This window comes from Trichosurus vulpecula, chromosome 5, assembly GCF_011100635.1.
Source record: "Trichosurus vulpecula isolate mTriVul1 chromosome 5, mTriVul1.pri, whole genome shotgun sequence".
NCBI lineage: Eukaryota > Metazoa > Chordata > Mammalia > Diprotodontia > Phalangeridae > Trichosurus > Trichosurus vulpecula.
In genome coordinates, this window is record NC_050577.1 from 190,702,135 (window position 1) to 190,721,651 (window position 19,517).

The 19,517-nt window shown below is 40.6% G+C and overlaps 1 protein-coding gene across 1 annotated transcript in view; it reads left to right on the forward strand.

Annotated features, from left to right (window-relative positions):
* Positions 1–3,655: 3,655 nt before the first annotated feature.
* The window catches only part of LOC118849655 (alpha-2-macroglobulin-like), a gene marked incomplete at its 3' end in the record, with an annotated part of 39,852 nt that continues 23,990 nt past the window's right edge, over positions 3,656–19,517 (forward strand). The window contains 13 exon segments of the mRNA XM_036758590.1: positions 3,656–3,818; positions 7,049–7,235; positions 9,175–9,334; positions 9,504–9,556; positions 10,824–10,844; positions 11,129–11,297; positions 12,244–12,328; positions 13,334–13,454; positions 14,507–14,621; positions 14,756–14,865; positions 15,817–15,993; positions 16,991–17,218; positions 17,420–17,483. Of these exon segments, the coding sequence (XP_036614485.1) occupies positions 3,742–3,818; positions 7,049–7,235; positions 9,175–9,334; positions 9,504–9,556; positions 10,824–10,844; positions 11,129–11,297; positions 12,244–12,328; positions 13,334–13,454; positions 14,507–14,621; positions 14,756–14,865; positions 15,817–15,993; positions 16,991–17,218; positions 17,420–17,483 (1,567 nt within the window).

Here is a 19,517-nt window from a genome sequence, read left to right on the forward strand (position 1 = left end):
CTCTGTCACTTACTATTCATGTAAGTCACTTGACCTTTTTCAGCGTCAGTTTCCTCATTTAGAAAATGAAGAGTTTGGATTAGATTTCTTCTAAGTTTCTCTTTCAGTTTCAGACCTATGATCCAAATATCCTATGTGCCAGGTGCTAGTATACAAAGAAAAAAAATAAAACAATCCCTCCTCAAGGAGCTCATATCCTACTTTCTCAAAAGTACAACCAGAACTCTGATGTTTGAGTCTGCATGTTCCTTTGTTCTTGATGAATAAAAAAAAATATGACATAAACATAATTCCAGATCTTTTCCATTTTTTATCTGTTCATTGTCTTCCTTCTAGTTTCATCCTGAAATGCCTTAGAGGTAACTTATTTGGGGGTCCTGGGATTATTCATATCAAGCAAAGTAAGGGGAATATACTATCTCCAAAGATGCTGTCCTCTGTCATGGAGGAAAACAAGTTCAGGTTAAAGAAGGAACACCAGAGACAGTAAAGATGCTCCCCAGGACCAGCTGACTTTATGCCAACTGCCTTTAAGAAATGACCTCAAGCTTCTCTCTAAAACAGGGGCCCATCTTTGAAACAATACTCTTCCCTAGGTGTTGTATGGCCGGTTGTAAGGCTTCCAAAGGATCAAACTTAAGGGTCACTTAGACGGCAATGAAAGTGTATTTGCAGGATGAATCTGAGCAAACTGCCCCATCTCGAACAAGAAATTATCCAGCAGAAAGAAATGGGTGATTAAAGGAGAAAAGAGAAGAAAGGCTGAACATGTAAGCAAGAACTCCAATGATACCCTCGGAATAGTCAAGAGAATGCAAGAAGAAACCCAGCATGTTTGCAACTAATGGAAGAACATGTGAGTGACCAGGGATGGGAAGGAATGCATATGTAGTGACCTTAAATATTGGAGAGAATGTCCATATCGAAAGAGGGTGAAATTTATTGAAGAACTATTTAAAATATATTTGTATGTGTGTGTATATATGTGTGTATGTATATATGCATGTACACAGGGCATTTAGGTGACACAGTGGATAAAGTGCCCAGCTTGGAGTCAGGAAGACTCCTGAGTTCAAATCTGGCTTCAGATAACTTAACCCTATTTGCCTCATTTTCCTCGTCTATAAAACGAGATGGAGAAGGAAAATGCAAACCACTCCAGAAAACCCCAAATGAGGTCACAAAGAGTCAGACACAACTAAAAAAGGACTGAAGAACAAGTGCATGTAGCAGTTTAGTAATGTTTAGATGGCAATGCTTGAGAAATCAATTTTTTAATACTTTTATATAGGGTCACCTTCTAATGACAAATCGGGAATGAGTATTTATAATCAAACAAGCAATATCTGTGAAGTCTCTGCTGTGGATGAGCCAGCCATTGTGCCACGTACTCTGAAGTACAAATATGATAAGTTGATCTGGAGGAAGATTACCCTGAGCTCCTGAGGACCATAAGGCTCCATGTAGATTCAAGTCATGGGAATTTTGCTATTGAGACGCAGTCTGTGCCTCTCTTTGTGAAATAGACTAACTGCTTACGGAATAGATCTGGTCATATCCAGTAACTGAGCTGGAAGATGATTAATATGTAACCAGCAGAAATGTTCCCCATCATCCGTACTCACAGAACTACATGTAGCCTAAAGCCTTGTTCTTTTGGAAGAAAAGTGGTGAAATGTATAATCCAGCCATTACTTTAGAAAGGACTTTTAAAAAGATAATGGACTAAGGACTCGGGGAAATTGGTTTCAGTGCCTGCCAAACTGCATAAGAAAGTGGGTGTTTCCTCTATAAAATTCACTTACGGTTGACCTACCTGCATAACTCTCAATTGGTTTGAAATCTATAATATATTCTTCCTGATTCTTTAGAGCATTTTTTCATATGCCTATAGATATTTTTAATTTCTGTCTCTGAAAACTGCCTGTTCATATCCTTTAACCATTTCTCAATTGGGAAACGACTTGTATTCCTATAAATTTGGCTCAGTTCCCTGTATATTTTAGGTAGAGACACTGGTTGTAAAGATATTTTCCCGATTTTCTGCTTCCCTCCTAATCTTTGTCGCATTGGGTTTGTTTGTGCAAAAACTTTTCAGTTTAGCATAATCAGATTTATCCATTTTGTAATATTCTTTCTGATTCTTGACGCATCTTTCCTCGACTCTTGTCCTCCTCTCTCCTTTCTCTTATGTTTCTTCCTTTCCTCATTTGTTCCTGTCTTCTTTGGAGCACTGAAGTTGGACAGATCCGTGTGGCTTAGGTGGTGAATGGACAGAGAATTGGACCAGAAATCAAAAAGACCTGAGTTTAAATTCTACCTCAAGTACTTATTAACTTATGACCTTGAGCAAGTCACTTAACTTCTGTCTGCCTCAAATTCCTCCTATGTAAAATGGGGACGATAATTGTACCTACCTCTCGGGATTGCTGTGAAGATAATATGAGACACCTGTAAAGTTCTTTGCAAACCTTCAACCTAGCCTACGTAAAGGCTATTATGTATTATTCTCTTATATGTTATCATGCAATTACACATACAGTATATACATATACAATTAGATATTATATTATTACTAAACTGTGCTAAAACTTTGAGCAGACTTTCAGTTGTTCCCCTGTTTTTCCATTACAAATAACAATGTCTTCCCTATGATGGGTCTTCAATAAATGTTTTCCAAAGCCCCCCTAGATACTTTAAATCATTGCTTCTCAATGCAGCCCTAAGCAGGAATCTCATTTTGTATATGACTTCTAGTTCAAAGCTCTGTTCCTTACTTTGTCTTTTCCACTCCAAAGGAGGAGAGGAACTTGGTGAAATGATTTGGCTGGGTGTGTATGGGAGTGGACACGGCACAGAGTTGAATCTCAGTCCATTGCATATGCAGTGATCCATAGGCTTATAGGATTAAGAGTTAAAGGACTTGGTGAAAATGAGAGAAAGTGTTTTTTCCTTGATGTGGAAGGTGATAGGGATAATAAGTTCCTGTTCTGGGCAAAATTAGGAAGTAATCCAATATGTAGTTGACACCCTTCTTCCTCCTCTCATCTTAATCCCAACCCACATCCCCCCCTTACAGTAATCTGATTTTATATACCAATCTCCTCCCCAAGCCTTGATCTCAACCATTTCAGCCTTATTGGGGATTATCTGAGAAATAGCTTTTGTTTCTTATAAGGGCCCTTTTGGGGTAGCTAGGTGGCACACTGGTTAGAGTGCTGGGCCTGGAGTCAGGAAAACTTATCCTCCTGAATTCAAATCTGACCTTAGACACCTATTAGGCATATGACCCTGGGCAGATCACTTCCCTTTATTTGCCTCAGTTTCTCATCTGTAAAATGAGCTGGAGAAGGAAACACTTCTGATACTGTTCTGAGTAGAAAGAGAGATGTTTTGGGTGTAATGACAGTGCCCCCTTAAACCAAGGTATGCCCTCAGAATAGTTCTGTTACGAACCAGGGAAAGGAATTTAAAATTTTATAGTCAGACAAAAAAAAACCTTGGCTCTATTTGAATGTAGATGTTATCTCTGAGGCAGGCCCCAAATTTACCAAAAAATTAGACTTGCTGCAATGAAGCAAACAGAGAGCAATGACCTTTTGTGAGAATCTGGGTTGTGTGGGCTGGGCTTCTTGTTTGCAGAAAGCAGAAGCATAAAACCCAGCCTATTAGGAACAGTTCACTGTGCAAGGACCAGGCAACGAGTAAGTGTGGCCTCCCTGTCTTCCCCTTCCCAACACCATGGGGAAGGACCAGTTGCCTTATCTAGGCCTTGTCCTGTTGTTCCTCACCTCGGTCGCTGGAATCTCTGGAGAACCGTAAGTTTTCAGAGAAAACTAGGTATTTGCAAAGAGAGGAGACAGCCTGGAAGGGAACCAGCAAGCTACACCCCAACCCTACCCCCACCTTCAGCTTTTCTTTTTACCTAATAGGCCTGCACTCCAAATCTCTTTTTTGCTTTTTTAGCTTCTCACTTGTATTTGCTTCTCTGACCCTCCTGTCTACGTCTCTTTTCTTCCCTTTTGATTATCTACTCTTCTCACTTTTTGAAATCACTTCCTTTATACCGGCCAAACTTAGACATAGGAAAATACCTGGGGAAGGGCTTGGGGTGACTTAAAAAGAGTCAGGAAAGCTCATTGCCTCCCAAATACCTCCCACTAGCCTAACTCCTGTTCCAGTTATGAAGAACGCTCAAAAGGATTTTGGTTTGTCATTCTGTCTTTAGAAATTCATTCCTTTGCACTTAAGATATTGACCCTCCAAGTGCCCCCTCAAACACACATATATACATATATGTATTTTGACAAAAATTCCCTCCCCAAGGGGTTATATAGTAAATCACGATCAGTTCTTAATACCTAACTGGAAATTGCTTTTTGGCACAGTTGCTGAGATTGAGGAAACAAGGCAATGGGAATTTTGATAGGGGCAGATTAGGAGCAATATTTTGGGGAGCATTGTCTACTTCCCTGGGAGTATAAGGCTTGGGTGGGGTGGTATAGCTGGTAACATAAGGGGACTGGGCAGCTAGACTAAGAAGACGAAGGTGGAAAGGCAATCAAGACACCATTTGTTAGTCAGTTTCCCAGGGCCTCCAGCCATTGTTAATCCTTGTCCCTTCCCAACCTTAGGCCTTCATTTTAGTTTTTCCTCCTGTCCAGGCCCCAATGGGTAGCCATATTCCTTTCTCCCAGCTGCAGCTATCCTCTATAGTCTATCCATTTTTTTCTACATTGATGACAAATACAAATTAAGATGCAGCTTCCCAGCTAATTCCCTTAATCTTGTCTCAGAAGCAACCAAAATCCTTTCCAGAGTTCTTCACAATTGGGACGGGAGTTAGAAAATAGTAAATGTGGGGAAAGTTACAAAGTTATAAGGCACCTTGAAAGTATTACAATATTAAGAATCCCTGCTATTCGTTGGAATACTCATGGAGGTAACTTCTTCTGTTAATTAACTCTTACCTTCCTTCTTGTCTTGAAAGGCAGTCACTGATACCTGAGCCTGGTTCTTCAGCTCCTCCCTCACCTGTCCTTTCTCTAGATTCTCCTCAACACCCACAGTTTCTGTAAGGGGGAAATGATGATGACTATTTAGGTACCCAAAGAACTCCAGGCCTGGTCCCTCACTGTCACCGAAGAAGGGTATTATCAGAATCCCCATTCAGGGGACTGTAGCCCCATGTGAGTTTGAGATGCCTGTGAAGACAGGAAGAAGGTGCTAAATTATTTTTAAGAAGTTAATAGCTAACACTTATATAGAGTTTTAAGGTTTATGATGCACTATAAATATATATACATATATGTATACATACACATATAATGTATATGTGTGTATGTATGTGTATATATATGTGTATATATTATATACATACATACATATATATGTGTGTGTGTATATATATATGTATATATATATGTGTGTATATATGTATATATATATGTGTGTGTATGTGTATATATATATACACATATACTTTCACCAGATCCTCGTAGCAACCCTGTCATAAAATCAGGAAGTATCTTAGGCAAGATTCAAACTCAGGAGTTCCTGACTAGTCTAGCAACTTATTCCCTACACCACCTAGCTGCCAATTTAAACGTGATACTTTTAATTCATTGCCTGATTAGTAGACCATTATATCTGACCTATTTTTGACTTTGTTCAAAGGGATAATATAATTTTTACCTTGCTCATCTTTTTGCACATTAACCATGTTGAAAGTCTCTCTCTCACCCTTTGAAAACAACTATTCCCCTTGTCAATGAACAATGACTAGCAATCATTGCTTTTAGATAAATCTGAGGGAACTTGACAGGGATAGCAAATTGGTCCATGTCTTTTCTCTTCTCTGCCACTAATATGAAGAACATTTCTCCTTAATACTCTAGTCCATGTAGAACCTGTGGCCCCAAGGCCACATGTAGCCCTCTAGGTCCTCAAGTGTGGCCCTTTAACTGAATCTAAACTTCAGAGAACAAACCCCCCTAATAAAAGGATTTGTTCTATAAAACTTGGACTCAGTCAAAAGGCAGAACTTGAAGACCTAGATGGCTACATGTGGCCTTGAGACTGCAGGTTCCCCACCCCTGCTCTAGTCCCAACTTTGCCAAGGGGCAGCTATGTAAGCTAAACCTCAATTTTCATATCTGTAAAATGGGACAAATTACATCACATTATTGTGAGGAAAGCACTCTCTAAACCTTAAAATGCTCTATGAGTTTAAGTTGCTATTACCCTATGATCTCATATGTGCTATGACCCTGGCAAAAAAGAAAGTAGCCAGGGGCACCATGTTTGTGGGCAGGCGCCCAAAATGATATAAAGAATTTTTGTATCATACAGGTGCGAATGTTCACATCATGAAGTGGCAACAACATTGGGGCTATACATAACTTTGTTTCATACAATAGATAATTTCCTGGGAAATTTGTATATGATTTGAATTGTTAAAACAAATAAAATTTTACATGCTTCGTTAACAACTAGCATCCGAACAGTACTTTCACTGTGTTGTTACATTCATCCCTCACAACATTCCGGTGAGGTAAGTGGTATAGAAATTAACAGTCCCATTTTGCTGATGAGGGAATTGGCACTGAGAGATTTTGATTTTCCTGGTGTCACATAATAAGTGTAGTGTTGGGATTTGAAGTCGAATCTTCCTGACTCTCAGTCAAGATTACTCACAAGTTAGATAACAGCTTTCCTGGTTGGTAAGCTATGTAAAGTGGAAAAAAATGACATTTAATTGGTTTTTGTGTGCATGTAAACGTAAATGTTAATTCAGATGTTTCCTTAAAGCGAGGTCTGTCTGTGAAATATCAATAACCCTGAAGCCTACTTTGCCTAGGATGTTATTCCCCTGACTGAGAATGATGGAGAAGGAAAACCCTTCTTTGTAGGATCTCACAGCTATCAGTCCAGCTCTTCAGACCAGACGTCCTTCATAGCCTTTGGTGGTAGCAATGACTGGGAGGGAAACACAGTTGTGCCGGTAGCTCACAGCAGGCAATGACGGTGGGGCTTTTTCTCTTTCTAGTCAGTACATGGTGTTAGTTCCCTCCCTGCTTCGTACCGACACCGCTGAGAAAATATGTCTGCTTCTGAGCCATTTGAATGAAACAGTGACTGCAAGTGTTACCTTGGAGTTCAACAGGTTTAGTGGCAGCACCCTATTCAATCTTCAGGTGCACGAGAAAGAGGCATTCCTCTGTGTGCCCTTCACTGTGAGTACCGGTCATCTGATCCTTACTAATCTACTGCAGTGCCCTGGGGTTGGTCTCTATAATGAACAAAGATGAGTCCTTCTGGAGGGGATCTTGTTTTCTTTTCACAGGGAATGCCTTGGAAGAATAGACAGAACTGCATGGTGTTCTCAACTAAGACGTGGGGCGGGGAAAACCAACACCTGTCAGGAAGTCCAACTTCATTCTTAATTACTGATAGCTGATACTGAGTATCTGTCACTGATCTCCCAGAAAGGTTCCATGAATGACAAAGTTAGCTCCTGTTAACATTGAGGAAGGGCTTTCCAAAGTAAGATGCAGCTATTTTGCCTAGCAATTTCAAATGGAAGAAAATGATTTGCTAGCACCTGGTGTGAAAGACACATGTGACATACACATCTGTGTTAGCTTGGATTATTGACTCCTATGTGCTGACACAGGCAAAAATTGGGGTGTGAATGAACCCAGAATGAAACATCTTAGCTAGCCACCAATTAGTGGCCCTGTACGTGATCCACAGATACACTCTGCAGCTGCTCCCTGTTGGCTGAAGGATGCTTGCACAAGATAAACATTTTTGGGGGGAGTTCCAGAGTCCCTGATGGCCACTGGAGAGTGAGCATGAATGCATGTCTAAGCTGCTCCTCCCGCCATGGAAGCACTGTCTTGGTCTTTGACCCATCTGTGGCTTACCCTGGCTATCCTGAGTCTAGTTTACAGGTGGCATACTGATAAAATTTTAATATATACCATTTACTGCATTTACATTTAGCCTCAATCCTCACTCCTTTTGGTTAAATCACTCTACCACATATCTTACCTCAGGACCCATAGATTTTGATGCACAATATGCAATCACAGCAGGTTTATATTACACATAGAACATATATATGATATACATATGCATGTAAATTACACATAGAACAAAATGAAAAAATAGGCAAAATAACTTTCATTAAAAGAGAGACAATCACGACCTCCCCTGTCATACTTGCTCTCTCTCTCTATATCTATCTATCTATCTCTCTATCTCTCTCTATCTGTGCAGCCCTTCAAACGTCTCTAGTCTTGGGATATGATGGGGTTGAAATGAAAGCCATTTATTTCCTTGATTGCTCTTAAAAAGAAGGGCAATCCTTATCTTGCATTGGCCAACTTGCTTCCTTCCCACCAAATACTGGCCACAGGAAAGATCATCGTGAACAACGAATATTCAGTAAACTCCTTTATCCTAGCAAAATCACAAATGGAAATCACAGACATTCTATTAATTAGAATAGACCAAAGAGTACACAACAGCAAGGGAGCTTTTGGGCTGGGAAGGTGGCACAATATGTCTGTTAAACCAAGGAGAGAGGGAATGATGTCACTAAGGGGGTGGATGTGAGGGATACACTCTCAGCAGTCTCCATAGGTGCAAGCTCTAAAAATTGAGAGACCTGATGGGTGGCAGCTTCTTCATATGTGTAAGCAAATGCTCAAATGTGAGAAAACACTAGATGTTTGGGGATGACTAGGAGTCCACTTTCTGAATGTGATCTTTAGGGGTGGCAGGGAAACAAAGTCAGTCAGTCAATAAGCATTTATTAAGAGTGACAAAAGAAAAAACAAAACAAAAGATGACAAAAGGTTGGATGGGAATGAAATTAAACACCATATTATGGATTACAAGCTAAGAATGTTTGACTTAATTTGGTAGACAATGGAGAGACACAGAATAAAGAAGTAAAAGAAACAAGACATATATACAAAAGGAAGATATATGGCGAATTAAGTCTTATTACTCTCAGCAAAATTGGTAAAAAGGGAAAAAATACTCCATGCCCTTTACCAACCTCCTCTAGTGAGATCAAGGGAGAAGGCAAGTTTATATTGAGGCATGAGGACTCCAGAGTATGAATGAGCAGTGTAAGTTATGAAAAACATTTGTATTTCCCAGATCCCAAGATTATTATCAAACTCGGAGGTAGCATTCTTCACTGTGCAGGTGAGTGGTCCAACACACACCTTCAGCAAACGGAAGACAGTGCTGCTGAAGAACTCAGAGAGTCTGGTCTTTGTCCAAACTGACAAGCCTATCTACAAGCCAGAACAAAAAGGTATGAAGATTGTGAGGGTCAAGGGCAACTCCAAGAAAGGGCGAGCCTCATCCCCATTATTTCCCTAGTGAAAATGGCAGTTTTCTCTGTCTCTTGGCCTCCTAGGTCACTGTCTAAAGTGACTAATATAGGGACTTTGGGCCTCATAGTTGATATTTCTTTGTTTCAGTTCAGTTTCGTGTTGTCTCTGTGGATGGAAATTTTCGCCCCCTGAATGAGACGGTGAGTTACCCTAACGACCATAAAGGTGAGGGGCATGCCTCTGGGGAGCCTGCGAATAATAGCAGTGACTTCTAGCCCCAACTCAGGATAAGATTTCCAATATGAGGCATTATCAAGGGAGAAGAGGAGGAGGAAATTCCTTTTCTTATTAAGTAACTGCTATATAAATAGCTCTCTAGTAATCTCCATGGAAAACAAGGGAAGTGGTGTGATACAGGGGTAACAGTGTTGGATGCGGAATCAAAAGACCTGAGGTTAAGTCCTAGCTTCATCATTGGGGGAATTGGGACAAGGCATTTCATCTCCCTGTTCCTCAGGTTCCTCATCTATAAAATGAGAGAGTTGAACTATATGACCACTAATGTGCCTTTCAGCTCTAAGTCTATGATCCTGATAAGTGACTTTTGACCTCACCAAACTTAGAATTTACTAAGTCTATGTACAGTGAATCACCTTTCTTTTGTTTGCCCTTATCCATTATCTTCTCCTCTGGAACCAGATTGAGCAATTGGCTTGTCTAATTAGATTTCCTTCCTTCAAGAGTAACACCTGATATTTAGAGTAGAGCGCAAGGTAAATAAATCCTCTTGATGGAAGGTTGAACATTGGATAAACTCAGAGGGTGTATTTCCTCATAGGAGGAGTTAAGGATGTGGTCATTCCTTAGAATCAGTGACAAAGAGGTCCTCTATCTCCCTGTTTGTAAAAAGGCATAGCCTGGCGATGGCCTTGACAAGAGGGTTATAATCACTAACTTAGAGTTAGGAAATCTCAAATCCTAAATGAATGAGAACACATAGGTATGTATAAATACATCATCTTTGTCATCATCATAGCTAATATTTTTATGGCGCCCACCATGTGCAAGGTGCCATGCCAAACACTTTGCAAATATTATCTCAGTGGATCCTCAAAACAACGCTGGGAAGATAGGTGCTATTATTATCCCTGTTTTACAGATGAAGAAACCGAGGCAAACAGATCCTAAGTGACTTGCCCAAGGTCACACAGCTAGTAAGTGTCCGAGGTCACATTTGAATTCAGATCTTCCTGACTGTAGGTCCAGTGCTCTGTACACTATGGCACCACTTGGTTGCCCCATAAGCATCTGTATGTGTGCATGCATACACATAATAATAGTTCTGAGAAGCTTCTATACAGAATGCATTTTACTGCAGATATAACCACGTAAAGCTGTTTGTAGATTTGTCCGAATTTTCTGTCTTAAGAAATAATTTTTGACTCTTATTTTTTTTCCCTCTTCCAGTTTCCACTGGTGTACATTGAGGTAAGCAGAATGGAGCATTTTAAACCTGGGGGAATCAGTAAATACAGGGACCTTTCTATGGCATCTCAGAGATATGAGCTAGTATGAGAAACCATCCTAAAGTTCTTGCTATTCCCAGAGCTTCAATATGTTGCAACTCATTGCTTCCTTTCCCACCTTGCAAGAAAGCGTGGCTAAAGACCCTTCAAACTACTCTGAGTCATTAAGAGGTCCTCACATGTCTACTCCTTCTCCTATAGCCTTCTTGTTCCTTTGGATACCATTATAGTCTTTTCTTCTTACAGGACCCTCAAAGGAATAGGATCGTGCAGTGGCAGAATGTCAAGTTAGAGGGGGGCCTCAAGCAGCTCGCCTTCACCCTCTCATCAGAACCCCTTCATGGCTCCTACAAGGTGGTGGTACAGAAGCCACTAGGAGGAAATAAAGAACATTCCTTTAAGGTGGATGAATTTGGTACGGACTCAAGACTGGTAGGGAGATCATTGTCATCTTGTTCCTAGGATTTTAGGTCATTTAGATTCTCTCCATTTTCCATAGACTAGGATGGCTTGGGAGGAAAATTCACTATATTTCATTCCAGCCAGGATCATCACTAGGTGAAAATGCTGATATTCCATAGTGAAACATTCATTCAAGACCTATTTATTAAGCACTTACTATGTAGAGCAGTGTGCAAGGAGAGATACATAAATAATTAATGCATGGTCATTATTTTGAAGGAGCTTACAAACCCCAACTGTGGATTGCCCTTACGTCTCATCTACCTTCTCCACTCCTGCTTGCCTTCTGATGAAAGCCACTGGAAGAAATTGTACAACTGTGCTAAGTGGGTCTATGACAAATTTGTGTTATCCAGTGGCAATGGGACCTTCACTTCTGCTCTCCAATCTTTTTATTCTTTCTTACTAAACTCTCTGTTATACTCCCTATAGCAGCTGTTCTCAACTTTCTCTTTTCTCCTCAAACCCCCCTCCCTTCCTTCTCATAAGGGACCTCCTATCTCCATGAAAAAATTGGAGCCAACAGGTCCAAGGTCCCGCTCCTCCTCAATTCCACATTTCAAACCAACTCAACAATGCCATGCATTCTCTCTTCTTTCGCTCTAGTCCTGGTGGAAGGGAAACCCACTTCCTTCTCTGTGAACTTACAAGTCCTCCTCTTCTAAGTAGTTACTTCACTTCCTGCTGGAGCTGTTAGGATCTGTCTAGGACATTTCATTTGTTAGATCTCTAAGGGTCCAAGTTGACATCTGTAAATAAATCAGACTCTTGGGGACATCCAGTTGCCTTTTGAAGACTATTGAGATGTTGTCTCAGGCACTCTTGTAGAGAGATTCAAAGAAAAATGATGTTTGCAAACAGTTTGTTAGACTGTCATGCTTTCCATATTTTCCCAACAGTACTGCCCAAGTTTGAGGTGCAGGTCAAGGTGCCAAATAAAATCACAATCTTGGATGAAGAATTTACAGTGTCGGTCTGTGGGCGGTGAGTAGGTCATGTTTTCTTCTCTAGTTTGAACCTGAGGAAAATGAATTTCCCTCTAAAAGAATGGAAAATTTTGCATGATTTTTCTTAATACCAGGACAAGTTGCTAGTGGGTCCAAGCCATTCCCTGTGCTATAGAGCTGTTTCCTGCCACTTCTATGTCTCTTGCTTCACTAGAAGTTGAATACCTTCCTACTTCAATGCTGAGGGGTGATCTTGACAGTGACAGCCACCAAGCAGAGGTCATAGATAGAATAAAGAAATTGTTCCTTCTGAGGTACCAAGGTCACAACAAGACCCCTTCTCCAGTTCTATTTCAGTAATGGCTGGAGAATTCTCTGACCGGGTTAACTGACAATTTACTATAGACATGAAGGTCTTTGAAGAGAGAAGCCAGAGAGAAATCAGAAAAATTATGATCCTATAATTAGGTATTGGGGAGACATAGATCAAAAAGGGCTTAGGGAGAGGCAACACCCCCGAAGAGAATGAATATTACTAAAGAAAAAACCAAAAGAAAAATAGGGAAGAAGCCAAAGAAAGCAGAGATGGAGGGAAAGACTGGGTTTCAGAGGGTTTGTTGGGATGTATTTCTTTAATTAAAAAAAAGACATTCATTATGAATTTAACCATTGACAAGACAAAACAAATAAATTCATGTTTATTACTAATTAAAGTCTTTTAAATGACCTTCAATATAGTTACCTATAACAACTTATTAGCTATATACTCTTCCATTGTCTTTGTCCATTTACCCTTATTTTTGTGCATATGTAGTATTCTTTCTTATTATTGAGATCAGAGATTTATTCAGATTAGTTTGCCTCATTTAACCAAAATTCCATTTAGTATGAGCTGAAAAGATAAAAAGATTTCCAGAGAACCTGAGTAAACTTGCTTTGGCTATCTAAGGTGAGGAAATAGAGATAAACCAGAAAACAGGACCAGGAACCTCTATTTTTACTACTAATGGGGTTATTTTCTGTATTTCATTTTTGGTAACAGATACACTTACGGGGAGCCTGTTTCAGGTCTGGCAAGTGTGAGTGTATGCAGGAAGTACTCACAGTATGCTCCTTGCTATGGCAAAGAAACAGAGAGCATCTGTGAGGAATTCAGCAAGCCGGTAAGTAGAAGATGCTGTTTTTATTAGGAAACTAACAGGTGTTGATTTAATTCACTAAACAGTTATTAAGTGGCCATGAGATGATAGTATAATAGATTTAGAGTGGAAAGGAATTCCAACTGTAACTCTTCATTTTGTAAATGAGGAAAGAAAGGTTGAGAGGAATTATTTGATTTGCCCAAGATCACAGCTAGTAAATACCTAGAGCGGCTCTTCTTGACTTCAGGCTCAACATTCTTGCTTCCCTCCAAGACAGTGTGTTAAGTGCTTGGGGTACAAAGGCAAAAGGAAAAGTTCATGTCTTTAGGTTTCTTGAGTGGATCCAGGTGCTTAATATATGTTGATTGATTTGTTGGGGTGTGTGTGTGTGTGTGCGCGCGCGCGCGCGTGTGTGAGCGTGTGTGACTTCTAAATCTTCAAAGCGAGCAAACTTCACAGAGAAGATAACGGCTGAACTAAGCCTTGAAGAAAGATAAAGATTCTGAGAGGTGGCGAGGAGACACAGAGGGGGACAGCTTGTGCAAATGCATCGAGGCAAGAGATGGAGTATGGAATTTAGGAAACAACTTGTAGCCCGGTTGGGGTAGAACACAGAGTGCTTGTAGAAGGCTTTAATCTCCGGACTGGGGAATTTGTATTTTGTGTTAGAGACAATAGGGAGCTCCTGAAGGCTCTTGAGCAGGAGAGTTCCAGGACCTTAGGAAGGTATTTTGGCAGCTGGGTGGAGAATGGATTGAAGAGGAGAGAGACTGGAATCAAGAAGACCCATTAGTGGGCTATTTCAATACTGCATATAAGAGAATATGATGAAAAATCCAATAAACATCCAACAATAGTGAACTGGTAGACCTAGGGAGCTGGGCTTGCCCAAAGTAGATTTGTACCCAAGTAGATGTCTATGAATTTCTATGATAAATTACAGCTATGTTAACTAACCACATCTGCTGGTTCTTTCTGCCGAGAGACAGAATCCTGGCTTAATCTGACTATTAGTCCGACCCAGTATGACATTTCAAGCATCCTTATCTTTCTTTTATTTTCTTTTCTTTCAGCTAGATGGCTTAGGTTGCACCTCCCAAAAAGTAAAAACCAAGATTTTCCAACTGAGGAAAAATGAGTTTTTGATGAACCTTGATGTGATTGCCAAGATCACAGAGGAAGGGACAGGTTTGTATGTCATGCAAATGTGGGACATAATAAGCAATGACTATAAGGTTGGGGAAATGTGGATATGATATTTAGATTTCAAGAAAAAGTTCTCTTCCAAGAGAGAGATCACTTCTTGCTTACTTCTCTTTTAGATGTAGAATTGACTGGAACTGGATCCTGTGATATCACGGATGTTATAAGTAAAGTCACGTTCGTGAATACGGATTCACACTACAGGCGTGGACTCCCTTTCTTTGGGCAGGTAGAGTACCTCCTACACACAGGAGATCTGGATTTGAGCCCCAACAGTTCTACTACCCAATTGCATGACTTTGGAGAAGTTTCTTAATAATTTTGGGGGTCTTGGTTTCCTCATCTGAAAATGGAGAGGTTGGGCTAGATGATTTCTCATATCACTTACAACTTCAACATCCTATGTTTTTTTTAAAATCAAAACCACCAAGAAATTATCCCTTGATTCCTTTCCCTTAGAACAGAATCTTAACAAAAATTTCAGTGTTATAAACATCAGAACTTCCTCCCTTCCATTTGCTGCTAGCCCAGCTGCTGATATTGATAGCAGCTAGATAGATTTGGTGCAAAGTTCTTCCTTCCTTCCAGTTCTGATACTTCCTATATAATCTTTCTCCATTCACCAGTTAGGTAGGGGTCAGTAGTTGACACACATTTTCTATAGTCCTGCTTGCTACCACCTTCTATCTAACTTTGGTGTCCCATGGAGATCATAGCGGATAAGTGGTTTTAGATTGAGGTAATGGCACATGTCATATTAGTTTGAACATAGTTTGATTTTCATGAGTACTTTTTTTACATTTCTCTCTCAACAAATATATTTTTAAATGCATGAAATAGCAAAAAGAGTGTCTTTGAATATTACCAGTTTTTAATTATTCTAAGAACTAGCACAACTCAACCAAAGACTTCTATGATGATTTGTATAACATGGTTTGGGAATGGAGTAATTTTTATTCTAGATATATTAAGTGAAAATCACTTAATGTGTTTTAGTTGCCTATTTTTAGCTACCTGGGCAGCAAGATTTTCCCTATACACAGCTAGGATGGAGTGACTCATTTTGAATCAGTACACCAGAATAGATCCAGGCTATTTGACTGGTGGCAGGAAAGCGAGAATGAATTTGTGTCTGTCCCAGATACTATGCATAGGACTAATCACAGCTTTGATTCCTCAGGTGCTCCTAGTGGATGGGAAGGATAAACCCATCCCAAATGAGGAAATCCTTATCTCTGTGGAACCAAGCCATCGCCAAAGCCTAGACTTTGCCAAAAACTATACCACTAATGCACAAGGCCTGGCACAGTTCTCATTTGACACCAGCAACTTCACTTCTCCCTCCATCAATCTTGCAGTAAGTAAGAAAGGTATGCCCCTACAACCAGTAATGATATTAGTCTGATGTCTCCTCTAGAGGGGGAAAGTGTAGGGATTTGGAGTCTCTCTCTCTTCCTCCCATCCCCCACCCCACCCCACCCCATCATCTCCTGAGGCAAAGAAATAACTCATAGTTTGGGATTGAAGTGAGACTAGTAAGGGCATAGGACTTTCCCCAGAAGCTTGGGGGCACTACAAAGCTGCAGAAGTCATGGAGAACTCAGCTGGGGTGATGACTGGTGTGGTCTCTATTTTACAGTGTTCTCTCCTCTTTTTCACAAGTCCTCTTTTTAGTACCTTCCCACTCCCAAGCAATGTTCTATTTCTTTGCCTCAGGAGATGATGGGGGGAAAAGTCTCCAAACCCCATAAATCTATGCAGATTCAGGCTATTCTTCCCTCCTCTAGAGATGTCATTACACTAGCAACCACAGGACCACTCAAATATGAAGAATGATAGGAAGCCTGCCATCTAAAATGGCAAATATTGAATGGGGATATCAGTTTATTTTCTACCTGTTTAATGGACCTCTCATGAGGGACACAGGTATTATTTAGGAGGTAGGACTAAGCAAAGAGCTCTTGGCAAGGGTGGGGTGTAGATTTACAAATAATACCTATTTTGGACAAGCCCTCTAAACTTAAAAGGAGGCACCCTCTTGCTAAAGACTGAATATTCAAAATTCTAATGTCAGCATTCACTTTGTTGAGAGTCAGGAGCAGTGGAAAGCAACCAAGAGTCAGAGCAAATAAAGATACTACCACTAGTGGCCTCTTCTTTTTGTCTCTAGAGTTTAGTAGCCCTATATTATATGGTGGCTGTAGGAGAAAGGTGCTTTTCTCAAATTTTGGCTTGGGGGCACAATATTTCTAGCTTTTCAACAACTGGGTGAAAGAGTAGTCCTGTTCAGTCTTATGCTTTGGAACTTAGTCACAGATAATACAACACCACTCCTTTCCCTTCTGTTTCCTTAGGCCAGATACAAAGAAGGGAAGCATTGCTATGGATATATGTGGAGATTGCCCCAGCACCAGTCAGCACACCAAACTTTACAGCATGTTTTCTCCTCAAGTAAGAGCTACGTCTACATTAAACCTGCATTTGACATCTTGACCTGTGGCCAAAGCCAGGGGATCCTGGTGCACTACATCCTGAATCGACAGGCCCTAAAGGAACTGAAAGAACTCACCTTCTATTATCTGGTGAGAATGGAAACCAGAACTCTGATCAACGCACAAAGTTTAGGAATTACCCAACACTTTGAGCTTCACCATTTTCCTTTCTCATTCTTGTCCTTTTTCCCTTTTGCCTTGACACTTGGGCCTCAGCAGCAGGTGTCAAATGAGAGACAGATTTAAAATAAAAATGGAGGCAATCAAAGGAAATGTTTTTTCTTTCTACAGATCATGGCCAAGGGGCTTATCACTGGAGCAGGGACCCATGTGCTGCCTGTGGAGGAAGGAGACAGTGAGTGTTCCCGGCTTGATCTCTTCCAGCCCTAGGGACATACATTTTCACATATAAAGAGAGAGTGCCCAACTCCCCTCATGTTTCAGTTTAAAACTACAAAAAGTGCTTCTACTGTTATCCCTTCCACATCGTGACTTTCTCTGTTGCAGTGTCTATATATCACAGGTCAGCAATAAGAAATTAAATGAAATTTTGGGGGGAATTTTGCAGAAGCTGCAGAAAAAGTTTAGAAACTCAGAAATGCATAAAAATATATGTATATTATTGCATGATATCAACATATTTTATTTTTTAATACCAAAATAATTCAGACGTCTTCTCTGGTATGAAGGGAGGGCCAAAAATTTTACATGGATTTTTCAGATCTTGAGCACCCCTAACCCCCGTGATGTGAAAGGGAAAACCGTAGTTTAAAAGTTTTGAGTGGTCCTAGGCTATGGAAGGAAGACTAGACGTAGAACACGGTTCTGAATATCCACGGTTTCCACTTCTGATCTTGTATGTTCTTAACGACCCCCTTCCATTTTTGCTATTCTTCCAGACTTTTCATGTAGTACTGTTTGCCTGGGAATGACGGTGATCACGATAATAATGAATAATATTGAGTTCTTGACCCCACAATATGTATTATCATCATTGAGTGCCAATAACAACTAGGTCATGAGGGATTAGGATTTTAAGTCACTAATGATATTACCTAAGGAGGATGATCTAATCCATAAACCAAGGACTGCGCTCTAGGAGACAAGGAAATACCAAATCCTCCTTTTACCAGTCTCTAAAGAACTGGCCCTTCATGGGTCATCAATGTTCAGTGACAAGGACCTCTGCCAGGGCCTCTTTTGTTTAGGCACCTAGATACCTCATTTTTAGCCTCTTCAGGGTGGGAAACCTATGGCCTTGAGGCCGCATGTGGCCCTCTAGGTCCTCAAGTGTGACGCTTTGACCGGATCCAAACTTCACAGAGCAAAATCTTCATTTTGTTTGGATTCAGTCAAAAGGCTGTACTTGAGGACCTAGAGGGTCACATGCGGCCTCGAGGCTTCAGGTTCCCCACCCCTGCAGTCTAGACGCTATTCCTTGGAAATGTCCCACCCTAACCAGGCAGTGTTGTGTACTGGATTCTCTATCCATTATGGCTCTCTGCTGATCTTGGACTCAGGATGATCTGAATTTGTTTGGCCTGTGGTAGGCTCTATGAGCCAAGGCACAACCTCTCAGTGACTTAGCTGATTCTGTAAGACTAAGAATAGCAGAGCAGGTAAATCTGCATTAGGTGATCCGCGCTGATAAAGGGAGTTACTTCATTGGGGATTCTCTTTAACTGTAGAATCACAGGTTCGGTCTAATGCGTCATCTGTCACACATACACACACTCATACGCCCCTCTTCCCCTCAAACTAGAATGTCTAGTTGCTTTCCTCATGGCCCTGGAAAGGTCTTGCTTTAAAATTCATTCCAACTAGAAAACAGAACATGGTTGGAAGTAGCCTACTGTAGTGGAAAGCACCCGATATTGAGTCTCATCTCCAACTCATCTCTGGGACTCTAGTCAAGGCTCTTAACCTCTTTAAGTTTCAGTGTCCTCATCTTTTAAAATAAAGCTAATAATGCCTGCACTAGGTCCCTCTTAGAATTGATGCGGAGAAAGTTCTTGGCAAAGTTTGAATTTCTACATCAATGTGAGTTATTAATATTTATGTCTTTGGGGGAAGCAAAGGAGCAGGGCCTCAGTGATAGGAGACCCTAATGGTAGACGTTTGTTAATGATGTCATGCTGAATGCCGGTGATTGGAGAGAGTACGAGAAAAAAGGACTCTCAGACTGGCTCCACTTTATGTGATTTCCAATTCTTAGATGCCCTCTCCCTGTCTTTCATGTGGTTAACTTGAGTCCCTGTATTGTCTTTGTTTGTTCGAATGGCCTTTGATTCTACTCAAGCCAGCTTGACATCTGCTTGTCACCAAATGAATGATTAAAGGATCAATCTATTATTACCCTTTCCTGGTGCGACTATTATCTAATTTGGAA